Consider the following 12970-nt stretch of genomic DNA (forward strand, 5'->3'; position numbering starts at 1 on the left):
AATTCCTAATACAGCATCAAAATGACATCACAGGAGACATGTTTATGTACATGCCCTTAAGAACCCACAATGTCTGAAGAGGCAGTAGAGGAAGCCAGGCTGGGCTTCCAAAACCTTCTGTTCTACTAGAATCCACACATGCATGGTCTCTGTGACCACCATGACCAGCAGAGTAATGATCCACAGGAGGCAAGGAGGTGGTTTGGTTCAACATGATGAAGTAAGGTGTTGGTTCAGTCTTAAGGAGTAGGACAGCAAGTAGTTTATTTCAGGCATATTTTAGCACAGCGTAATCTGGTGAAAACATTCTGTTGACAATTAACTCAATGATATGTGCACAACAAAGCACAAAGTAAACAAGAGATTGGACAGGACTACATTGAAGCTCTTTGTAAAGTGCACATGATATCCTCCATAAAGATGGGTTTATAAAGCTCATGGTGTCTGGGGAGAGGGTCTAGTGTGGTCTAATCCACACAAAGAACATATAGGTCACCAGCCTATTAACCATATCCATGATGAATCCCTTCCTTTGAAGGGACAACTCTGTGTGTTTAACATTCCAGGTTCCCTAAGCAGAGAACTCCATACCTCCTCTACACACACACACACACACACACACACACACACACACACACACACACAAAGGGGGGGGCAAGGACAGAGACAGAGAGAGACAGACAGAGAGACAGAGGGAGAGCAAGCCTATGCAAGTTTGTAGAAACTTTATGAAAGCTGAAAAACTCATGCACATACACATCTTAGACAGGAGCCATGAGCTATATGTGGCTCTCAGGCCCTTGAAATGTGGTTCATTTGGACCAGAGGCATTGCTCAGTGGAAAAATTTATATTTAACCTGGGCAAGAAAAAAGTGCATTTTATCAGCACTATGATGTAGTTAAATTATGGAATACATGCCAAATGTCTCTGACTGTTACAAAAAGAAAACTGAAATAAGTCTGACATCTTTTGGCTTCCTTTAATTGGTTAAGCTAATATTTATATACACAATTATTATTTTGAGTCCAGAGATTGCCATGTAACTGAGGGGGCACTTCACAATCTATCTATTTTGAGTTCCTGAATGTTAGGAGTACAGGTGTTAATCTCTCCTCCAGCTTATAACACACCTTATTAAAATCAGTGTCACTCATTTCTATTTCTTATTTAAAGATGGCTAGGACAATTTTTAAATGACATACCTAGTACAGTATCACACACATCGTGTCTCTGCAACATAGCACCAACTCTTGATACAGGTTCTGTCCCTAACACTGAGTTAACCTTTTATCCTCTGAGGAAAGGAAATATAGGACAGATAATTCTACTTTTCTGATTAAAGAAAGCTTGCATGGTCTTCCCCGGGAGGAAAAATGCTTTCTCGGTATCAGATCTCCCAAAGATCTATTTCTAGAGGCTCTGGAGTGGCTTTGAGCCTGTTTGGATGGAAGATGTAGAAGGATTACCACTCTTCAGATTGTCTATCAAAAAGCAAAAGAGTCTCAAAACATTTCATATCTAAAGATGGATCAGGAGAAGCCGAGACCCTGGAGTCCTAGCTATGCCTTCCTGTCTCCCATCTCCCTTAATCTCCAAGCAAATCCTACAAATGTCTCTGAGTCGTCATCGGACAGTGCGTTCAGTACAGCATTTTCTCATTCCTTCATCCACCATCTCCCCTGAGCACTCCATATAGCGTGAAGAGTCCTTTACGCAAAAATAGCTTCTGTCTGGATGTAGGATTCACACCTTCTCCTTCTAGTGGCTTAGTTTTTACCCCCCAAGCCCAGCGCCCTTGCGAGAAGGCCTTCCGGGGCCTCACGATCACTTGGTATCGCCTGCACAGTTCCTGAGCCAAGCTCTGTGTCTTTGCAGATCTGAACCCAGCAGCCCAGATCATGGCTCATCCGCCATTGAGCAAGACCTCGCGGCCCTGGATGCAGAAATGACTCAGAAGTTGATAGACTTGAAAGACAAGCAACAACAGCAGCTGCTTAATCTTCGGCAAGAGCAGTATTACAGTGAGAAGTACCAGAAGCGGGAGCACATTAAATTGGTAAGCCAGAAGGTGTGAACGATGTGTTTGTGCAGCTGCCGGGCTCTGCAGAGGAGCAAATGTTTGCTGCTCTCAGACAACTCACAGGACACAGTGAGAAGCGTACCGCCCCAGCGTGGAGAGGACAGAGGCTTCTCAGTGTCCAGTACACTAACACTCCTCCTCACGTTTGAGGAGTTCCTCTAATCCCTCCGTGGAGCTACGTTTCATTTTTTACCTTTCTGGATTATTTTTGAGCATCGATTAGTTTCAGAGCATCTTTGAGATGGCACAAGGGAGTAAAAAAAAATCTCTCAAAGGTAAAGCATGGGCAGCAAGTAAATTTTCACTTCTACTTCTGGATCACTGAGATTTTTCAGGATCAGGCATGATGAAGCCGCATGCTTCTCATTGTCCTGTTTTTCCTTCAATGCCTCACGGCTACCTGTGAATCGAAGGGCACCCTCTTTGTTAGTGATGATGTTTGCCTGTCAAAATATTTTTCTCTTGGATAGCGAAATCCTTGATACTGTTTTTGATGCGTTCATAAATAATAGGAATATTTAACACACAGAAACACACAACGGGAATGTAGGAATGAAGTGCTAGCCCTGAAAACAAGCTAATGCCCAAAACAAAAGTATTGAACAAACAGCCTTGACCAAAAGGGCAGTGTACCGAGGAAATGCTTTCCTAGGATTATCCATCCTGTTGCTATGAGTCTGTCCATGTAAGGAATTCACTGTGTATGAAGAGACAGTCTAGAAAAGGAAGGAAATCTTGGCCAATTGTACGTCCAACAAGTGATTAAAACCTATAAAGAACTATACAATTTGAACCCCATGAAAAGGAGCCATCGAATCAGTACATGTACAATAGTTGAATAGACAGTTCTCCAAAGAAGAAAGACAAATGGCCAATAAAGGTACAAACATGTTCAATATCTTCAGCTGTCAAATTACGACTGCTTTGAGAGTCCATTTCACCCAGGTCAGAATGGCTAGAAACAGATGACAACAAATAACTAGTGAGGTTGTGAGACAGGACAAACTGTCACAAGTTGCTGTGGAAGGTAACCTAGTGTGGCCATTATGGGCATCAGTTACACAAGCCCTCAAAAAACCAAACTCAGCATTCCTGTATGACTCAACTACCCAAAGGAATCCTAACTCAACACATCTCAGAGATGACTGCTCATTCATTTTTATCTTGGCTCTATTCACAGCAGTCTGTAAATAGGAAATGGCCAAGATATTAGTCAGAAGAAGAAGAAGGAGGAGGAGGAGGAGGAGAAGGAGAAGGAGAAGGAGAAGGGGGAGGAGGAGGAGGAGGGGGAGGAGGAGAAGGAAGAGGGGGAGGGGGAGGAGAAGGAGGAGGGGGAGGGAGAGGAGGAGGAGGAGGAATGGCTAGAGAAAATGTAAATAACACCCAGAGAGTTATTTGGCATAGAGAAGAATTAAGTTATTTCACACGCAGGAAAATGGGTATAACTGGAGATTGTCAGGTTCAGTTAGATAATCCAGACTCCAAAAGACATAGAACATGTTCTCTCTCATGTATGATTTAATTATAAACATTTGACATGAAAAGAGAGCAGGGGCTCTAAATGGGGAAGGAATGGGAAAGGAGGGCAGGAGGAGAACAAGAAAAGTTAATGGAGAAAGAGGGAGAATAGCTCGTCTCTCTCATAGAAGCTAGGTTTGTGAATAAGCCATGCATGACTGTATGTATGTATGTATGTATGTATGTATGTATGTATGTATGTATATACATGTACACACAAACACATAAATACAATTCATGAACACAGGAACGATACTGTTTGGGAGGAAAGAAAGGATCAGCTAGAGGTAGAGAAGAAGGATGGGGGAAGGGAGGAGGATTGGCTATAGATAAGACACAGTGGGACATGTGACTGAAAATTTAACAATGAACCCCCTTGTTTTATGTGCTAACCTGAACTGTAAAAGAAAGCATACTGTGTGATAGGTGACTCGGTGTGAGGCTTTGGCCTTCATCCTGGATCCTTTATGACAATACAAAATTAAAAAGTCAGAATCACATGACTTACCTATCCAAAAATCATATTCTACTTGGCCTGTTATTCTCAACTTAAGGCATACATCAGGATCCTCTGGAAGGCTGGTTAAAACTCTGATTGAGGCCCTGTCATAAGTTCTAATTCAGCAGTCTTTCATAGAATGGGTTCTTAGTGACAATTCTGTCCCAGGAGCCCCTTTTGAGGACGTGGAACTTAAATTTATTTAAGATCCTAGAACTTAAATAAGTTCAAGGAAGTGTTTTTAACTTTAAGTGAGTTGCCTTGTGGGTAGACTAGTGAACTATAATGGGCCAGACAGGTAGCTTAACAGTTGAGAGCATTGACTGGTCTTCCAGAGGATCTGGGTTCTGTTCCCAGCGCCCACATCTGCTTGTAACTCCAGTTCTGGGGCAGCCAATGCCTTTTCTGTACTCTACTGGTACTGCCTGCATATGGTGTATAGACATATACTGAGGCACTGATACTCACGCATAAAAAATATAAATTATTATTTTTCCAAAAATTGAAGCAGTAAAAGAATACTTGAGAGGGCTGTGGGATAGAGGTGAAGGAGGGACTCCCTTGACAGATGCCAGAGGGCCAAAGTTAGCTTTAATAATAGATGACAACTGTCCTTCCAGATCCAACCACTACTATCTGATGTTCTCCAGTAAGTTATGGCTGGAACTCCAGACTATAACAATGAAGACACAGCTGTGTGTTGAATATCCACTGGTGGCCCACGTACTGCATGACTAAGTCAGTTACATGTTGAATATCCACTGGTGGCCCATGTACTGCATGACTAAGTCAGTTACAGGAATCACATTGGGTTTACTCTTCAGAGCACTCATTACCTTTCAGGATTTTTGTCTGCGCTCTTTCTATGTGGTGACTTTTCCAAGGTGTTATGACTAGAAAGTGGTACATCTGTGATTTGAACTTTGGCCATCTGCCTGTAGATTCTCTGCTTCCTAAATACAACACAGCCTCCTCTCCTGCTTCAGGTTGTAGGCCAATGTTTTGTGAAGGGCTTGCTTTGTGTTTCTTGCTTGTGCAAAGCATATATAGCCATGTATTTCTTTTTGATGGCTTGTTCTCTCTCTCTCTCTCTCTCTCTCTCTCTCTCTCTCTCTCTCTCTCTCTCTCTCTTTCTCCTCTAGGAACATTGTCTCACATATCACATAAATGCAAAATCATGACCAACCATCATCATAAGCAACACTCTAACTTTTAGCATCCCGAAAGGAAAAACTACTTTGCCCATTCAGCATGGAGGAGTGCAATGAGGAATGTAGAAAGCAGCTGAGTCCCCTTCCTGTGGGGTGGGAGGTATCAATGTTCTGGCAGAGGTGGGATGCTAGAACTTATGCCCGCTCCCTTCCACTGAAGGAAGGAAATACACACTTTGTAGAACTAATTTCTCATAAAAGATGAATCTGTATCCAGATCAACATGCCCTGGTCAGGTCAAATGTTAACCAACCCTCTCAAAATGCTCACTGGCTCACCACCGTGTTTGTGAGCCTGGAGTTCAGATAAACCACTTATGGAGGCCTTTGTTAAGAACGCTAAGACCCAGACTCCTTAGACTTGGAAGCTTACAGCTTATTGCAAGGCCATTTGGCTTCCACAGTTCACACTCCATCACTCTACTTCCAAAACGAATGCCAGACTTTTTTTTTCCAATTCCGAATGTAATACCTGGAGATTGGTTTGCCCGAGAATTTTTTGAGTGAAAGCTGGCTGAAAGTGACAGTTTTATCTTTGGCAGTGTGTCTGGATGATGAGTCACCTACCCAGGCTAAATCAGACAAATGCAAAGTGCAGGCCCCAGGTACAAGGGTGATGGGAAATTTAAAGAGAAGCTATTTCATTTCCTAAAATGCTTTAGGGTGAGAAGTGCATGGGTTGCAGTTTTTGCATTTCAGAGACTAAGAGGCAACGATGTCAATAAACTCCTAACCAAAAGTCCACTGAAAATAGTAACATCAGCCCAATATTCTGATAGATGATAGACAAAAATAAGTAAAATGCACTTGAGGAGTACGTGACATAGAATTTTAACAGTCATATTAATTTTAATATGAAATCAGTCATAAAGACATCAGTAAGCTGACAGAAATGCGAAGCTGTGGCAACAATGTACTAAATCTGTAAACGGTTAAACGCTTCTGAAGCCATTGTTCATATTAACACAGGAGACAGGCAATACACACAGTTTGCACAGACGGTAGCTTCTGAGGTTTTGAACCTGTTTGTTCAACACGCAGAGTGCAGGGCCCATCCCAGATCTGCTATATCATGTTTTGTGTTTCAGCTGAGTCCTGGGTGACCCGGCATTCACTCAAGTCAAGGAAGCATGATAAACACCTGTCTGTGTTCAAGATTAGTACATTTTAGAACCCGCCTAAAGTTCCCTTTAATTAAAATGGGAAGTACTGTACCCTTCACAACTTGATCAGTGAGCTAGACAGATGACATCTGTCTGTCATGGCAGAGTATGTCCCTGCAGGGCTTGCCTGCCTGTGTTCACAGTAGAAGGAAGTCTTGCTCTAGTATGGAGGTGTGAAAACACAGAGGGAGCCCACTACCACCACCCACTCACGTTTGTGAGCCCCAGCACTTCTCCAGGGAAAGCCTGAGTGCTTACACTACCGAACGAAGGACTCTGGTTCCCAGTATGGAACAGAAGCTTCATCCAATAGCATCTTATGCACCCGGGCCATGAAGGAAGCCTTGTGTTTTCTTTATGCTATTTGGATAAGATCTTAACTTCAAAAACTTATTTTTATTTTATTCATGCGTCTCTATGAGAGTATACTCTGTGTGTGTGTGTGTGTGTGTGTGTGTGTGTGTGTGTGTGTGTGTCCCCATGAAGACCCAAAGAGGACATTCTATTTCTTGGAGCTGAGGTTATTGGCAGTTGGGAACCACCTGTTATACAAACTGAGAACTACATTACTGTTCCACAGACCTGGATGGTCTAGAACTTTCTATGTAGACCAGGTTGGCCTCCAACCCTCAAAGATTCACCTTCCCTTGCCTCCTGAGTACTAGGCTTAAAGTTGTGTACCACATCACTGGTGAGGTTTACTTTTAAAAGTCACTAGTAAGCAATAACTATCGATAGGAGTTCCACATTATAATCTCCAGTAACCGTCAATGGTTAGCCCCATGTCACGTTCAAAGCTAAAGCACGCACAGTCGAGGGGTAGGGGTTGCTAGGGTTTTGTGATAGTGTTGATAGGTTTGTATCTCAGTCACGATGCTTGGCCCCTGCTTTCCATTCTTACTCCTTCCTTTTCCTTTCAGTGCTGGGAACTGAATATGAGTCTCACAAATACTAGGCAAGCACTGGCCCACAACCCCAGCCCCTCACATACGCTCTGCTCATCCATTGCTTCTCCCTTTCGTCTTAACTTTGTATACATCCTCGTGTCTGTCATACCAGCAGCTATTCTAAGACAAATCAACATTAGCCCACACAGCCCTCTGTCCTCCAATTCCTGTCAATCCCAAAGGATCAAAAGATGCATTTTCAACCCAGAGCTCTGAGTGATTGTCACCAGCTATGAGTAGAACAGCTTGTAGGCTGTGATGATGATACAGGAGTTAGAGTCAAATACCCTCTCACAGATCACTGCTGCCCACTGAGTAGCTAGCTGTGTGACCACTGAATTAATCTGTTTAATGAAGAGGAGAGTGATTATCAGTTCATTAGACTGCAGGGAACAGTAAGAAAAGCATGCATAGAATACTGCTGAAGTAAACAACTTTATTTTGTGTGATATATGAATTGGCTCCGAAGTCTGTACTTCAAACACAATTGTGTTGTCATTATTGACTTCCTGGTGCAGCTGACGAGAACTCACTCTCTTCCTTTTGATGATTTGGACTGGCTCTGTGCTCCAGCTTGCTGTGAGGCTCTTGAACCTTCCCCGTCTGTGGCCCTGCCTAAGATACACACACCAGAAATAATTACAGAGTGGGTGTTCACCATTGTTTGCTGGGGTCCTGTTACCTGTTTTTTCCTTTTATTTTCTGACTTTCGCACAGAATCTTTTTTTTCTCAAAAACTAAGTCATTTATCTTTCCTTAAAATGCTGCAATTTTTACCAGAAAATAAATGACAAATAATTAAAAGATTTTAATAGCAGAACAATAAATGAAGCAATTGTCAAAATGCTTTATTTTGTCACTTTTCCTATCATTCCAAAATGGAGTTGAACACACACACACACGCACACACACACACGCACACACACACACGCACACACACACACGCACACACACACACGCACACACACACACACGCACACTATAAATCCATAGACTGCTCACAACTTGCTCCTTTTATTTAGCACTTGGCCATCAGTGATATTTTATATCATATTTTAATGGTGTTTATCAATTGTGAATTATTTATGGCTGTGAACAGACACTATGACCAAGACAACTCTTATAAGGATACAATTTAATTGGGGCTGGCTTACAGGTTCAAAGGTTCAGTCCCTTATCATCAAGGTGGGAGCATCCAGGCAGGCATGGTGCAGGAGGAGCTAAGAGTTCAACATCTTTTTTTTTTTCTGTTCTTTCTTTTATTTTTTTTTTACTATATTTTTTCTTGGATATTTTTTATTTACATTTCTTTTTTTACTTTTTTTTTTGAGAGGTCAACATCTTTATATGAAGGCTGCTAGGAAAAGTGGCTTCCAGGCCACTAGAACAAGGGTATTAAAGCCCCCACCCATGGTGACACACCTACTCCAGCAAAGACACACCTCCTAGTGGTGCCATGCCCTAGACCCAGCATACACAAACCACCACAAAGCCACGGTGCTAAGTAACATATCAACCCCTAGAAAGATTTTATCAACATGCCTTATCACCAGCATGGTCTGAAGTCTGTGCCTTTGCCATGAAAGAGTTTATCTTTGTTTGGTGGTGTTTTTGTTTTTTCTTTCCAGTGCAAAACATGGGACGTAATGTTTACTTCAGAATATGTAACTTTACTTATGAGCATGGATGGTCATATTTCTGGATGGATACTGGCCAGCCACTCAGATTACTCTTTTTTACAAACTGCCTGTTTCTATCCATCCCTACTTTACTTTTGAGAGTGCAGTTTGCCACTGGATTTTCCCTAATTATTTTAAGAAACTGTACAAGTGTGGAGTACATACATACTAACACCATCTAGAGCTATAGGAATGGGGTGCTTTCTCTGCCCATGAAAGAACTAAAAGGCACAAGTACGTGCTTTGGCAAGTCTTGGTGGAGCCACCATATGGCATTGGGGAAATTAGGATCCCCTATTGGGGTTCCCAGTCTCAGTAGTAAAAGAATTTAAGAATGAACATGAATGGAAATTCAGGGACAACTCACCCTTAATGTTCAAAGGGACATTTCAGGCAAGAAAACTTCAAATTCCTTATCATGGAGGAGGAAAATGGAAAGTGTAAGACAAAAAGCCTGGTTATTTGAAATTAGCTACATGGAGGTCAGCCACAGGCCATAGGACAGCCACATTGCAGTAGGGGATCCTATGAGTTGGGAAGCCTGAAGTACCAGGAAGTTTAATAACCTGCTTAGGCTCCAGCAGCACCCGAATCTTTCTGAGCCAAGGCTCAGAAAATTAGTGCAGACCTGGCTGGACCTCCTGAAGGCCCCAAGGCACTGGGCAAGGAGAAAGGAAATTTGGGAAGGAAAAACTTAGTGTCTTAAACTGAACCTACCTTCCTAGGAGCGGTCCCTTAGCCAGGTTCTTTAAGTCAAATCTAATAGAATTAGCTCCTTTTCGTTTCTATGTAGAAACTAGAATATATGTTTGTTTTTATTAATATAACTACATATTATATTATATTATATACATTTTAAATATACACTCATAAATAGTAATGTAAGTAATATAAATGTATAAATAAGAATATCTTTTTATTTAAACATTTTCATGCAATATAGTATAATTATATTCTTTTCCCTCATTTAACTCCTTCCAGATTCTCCCCACCTCCCTATGCACCCAGCTTTCTTTCACAAAACACACACATACACTCCAAAAAAAAAGCAAAAATCAAAACAAATCAACAAACAACCCAGTAAGAAAAAGAAAAAACGAGACAAAACACAAAGTGCACACACAAGAAAATGGAGTTTGTTTTGTTTGGCCCAACTACTCACAGGTGTGGACTGCTCCCTTGCTTTTCCCGGAAGTTACTGAATACGAAAGACTTCCAGAGTAGGGGCAGGGCTTTGCGTCTACTTCCCCCTTTCAGTGCAGGGGTTTGGTCTGGTTTGAACCTGTATACGTCTTGTGCGTGCTGTCCCAGTCTGTAAGTTTGTCTTCTATACATGAGTCCTTTTGTATCAAGGGGACACTGTTTCTCCACCATTTAATCCTTCTATTCCAGTTTCCTGTTATCTCTTTATAACACTGTACTATTTGTCCTTCCTTGGATGATCCCCTCTTCCCCCACTGGTTCCTTACTATCACCTAACCTCTATGGAAACTTTCTTTTTTTTTTTTTTACTTTTTTTTTATTAACTTGAGTATTTCTTATATACATTTCGAGTGTTATTCCCTTTTCCGGTTTCCGGGCAAACATCCCCCTCCCCCCTCCCCTTCCTTATGGGTGTTCCCCTCCCAACCCTCCCCCCCATTGCCGCCCTCCCCCAAACAGTCTAGTTCACTGGGGGTTCAGTCTTAGCAGGACCCAGGGCTTCCCCTTCCACTGGTGCTCTTACTAGGATATTCTTGCTACCTATGAGGTCAGAGTCCAGGACCAGTCCATGTATAGTCTTTGGGTAGTGGCTTAGTCCCTGGAAGCTCTGGTTGCTTGGTATTGTTGTACTTTTGGGGTCTCGAGCACCTTCAAGCTCTTCCAGTTCTTTCTCTGATTCCTTCAACGGGGGTCCTATTCTCAGGTCAGTGGTTTGCTGCTGGCATTCACCTCTGTATTTGCAGTATTCTGGCTGTGTCTCTTAGGAGCGATCTACATCCGGCTCCTGTCAGCCTGCACTTCTTTGCTTCATCCATCTTGTCTAATTGGGTGGCTGTATATGTATGGGCCGCATGTGGGGCAGGCTCTGAATGGGTGTTCCTTCTGTCTCTGTTTTAATCTTTGCCTCTCTATTCCCTGCCAAGGGTATTCTTGTTCCCCTTTTAAAGAAGGAGTGAAGCATTCACATTTTGATCATCCGTCTTGAGTTTCATTTGTTCTAGGCATCTAGGGTAATTCAAGCATTTGGGCTAATAGCCACTTATCAATGAGTGCATACCATGTGTGTCTTTCTGTGATTGGGTTAGCTCACTCAGGATGATATTTTCCAGTTCCAACCATTTGCCTACGAATTTCATAAAGTCTTTGTTTTTGATAGCTGAGTAATATTCCATTGTGTAGATGTACCACATTTTCTGTATCCATTCCTCTGTTGAAGGGCATCTGGGTTCTTTCCAGCTTCTGGCTATTATAAATAAGGCTGTGATGAACATAGTGCAGCACGTGTCTTTTTTATATGTTGGGGCATCTTTTGGGTATATGGCCAAGAGAGGTATAGCTGGATCCTCAGGCAGTTCAATGTCCAATTTTCTGAGGAACCTCCAGACTGATTTCCAGAATGGGTGTACCAGTCTGCAACCCCACCAACAATGGAGGAGTGTTCCTTTTTCTCCACATTCTCTCCAGCATCTGCTGTCAACTGAGTTTTTGATCTTAGCCATTCTCACTGGTGTGAGGTGAAATCTCAGGGTTGTTTTGATTTGCATTTCCCTTATGACTAAAGATGTTGAACATTTCTTTAGGTGTTTCTCAGCCATTCGGCATTCCTCAGCTGTGAATTCTTTGTTTAGCTCTGAACCCCATTTTTAATAGGGTTATTTGTCTCCCTGCGTTCTAACTTCTTGAGTTCTTTGTATATTTTGGATATAAGGCCTCTATCTGTTGCAGGATTGGTAAAGATCTTTTCCCAATCTGTTGGTTGCCGATTTGTCCTAACCAAAGTGTCCTTTGCCTTACAGAAGCTTTGCAGTTTTATGAGATCACATTTGTCGATTCTTGATCTTAGAGCATAAGCCATTGGTGTTTTGTTCAGGAAATTTTTTCCAGTGCCCATGTGTTCCAGATGCTTCCCTAGTTTTTCTTCTATTAGTTTGAGTGTGTCTGGTTCGATGTGGAGGTCCTTGATCCACTTGGACTTAAGCTTTGTACAGGGTGATAAGCATGGATCGATCTGCATTCTTCTACATGTTGACCTCCAGTTGAACCAGCACCATTTGCTGAAAATGCTATCTTTTTTCCATTGGATGGTTTTGGCTCCTTTGTCAAAAATCAAGTGCCCATAGGTGTGTGGGTTCATTTCTGGGTCCTCAATTCTGTTCCATTGTTCTATCTGTCTGTCTCTGTACCAATACCACGCAGTTTTTATCACTATTGCTCTGTAATACTGCTTGAGTTCAGGGATAGTGATTCCCCCTGAAGTCCTTTTTTGTTGAGGATAGTTTTAGCTATCCTGGGTTTTTTGTTATTCCAGATGAATTTGCAAATTGTTCTGTCTAACTCTTTGAAGAATTGGATTGGTATTTTGATGGGCATTGCATTGAATCTGTAGATTGCTTTTGGTAAAATGGCCATTTTTACTATATTAATCCTGCCAATCCATGAGCATGGGAGATCTTTCCATCATCTGAGGTCTTCTTCAATTTCTTTCTTCAGAGTCTTGAAGTTCTTATTGTACAAATCTTTTACTTGCTTGGTTAAAGTCACATCGAGGTACTTTATATTATTTGGGTCTATTATGAAGGGTGTCGTTTCCCTAATTTCTTTCTCGGCTGCTTTCTCTTTTGTGTAGAGGAAGGCTACTGATTTATTTGAGTTAATTTTATACCCAGCCA

General features: G+C 42.0%; 1 protein-coding gene across 2 annotated transcripts in view; it reads left to right on the forward strand.

Annotated features, from left to right (window-relative positions):
• The window catches only part of Plcb1 (phospholipase C beta 1), a 712575-nt gene that overhangs the window by 599750 nt on the left and 99855 nt on the right, over positions 1-12970 (forward strand). For both annotated transcript variants that reach the window (NM_001077641.2, XM_087648496.1), the window contains 1 exon segment: positions 1878-2058. In NM_001077641.2, coding sequence (NP_001071109.1) covers positions 1878-2058 — 181 coding nt within the window.

The sequence above is a fragment of the Rattus norvegicus genome, chromosome 3 (assembly GCF_021556685.1).
Source record: "Rattus norvegicus strain SHRSP/BbbUtx chromosome 3, alternate assembly SHRSP_T2T, whole genome shotgun sequence".
In the NCBI taxonomy this organism is placed as follows: Eukaryota; Metazoa; Chordata; class Mammalia; order Rodentia; family Muridae; genus Rattus; species Rattus norvegicus.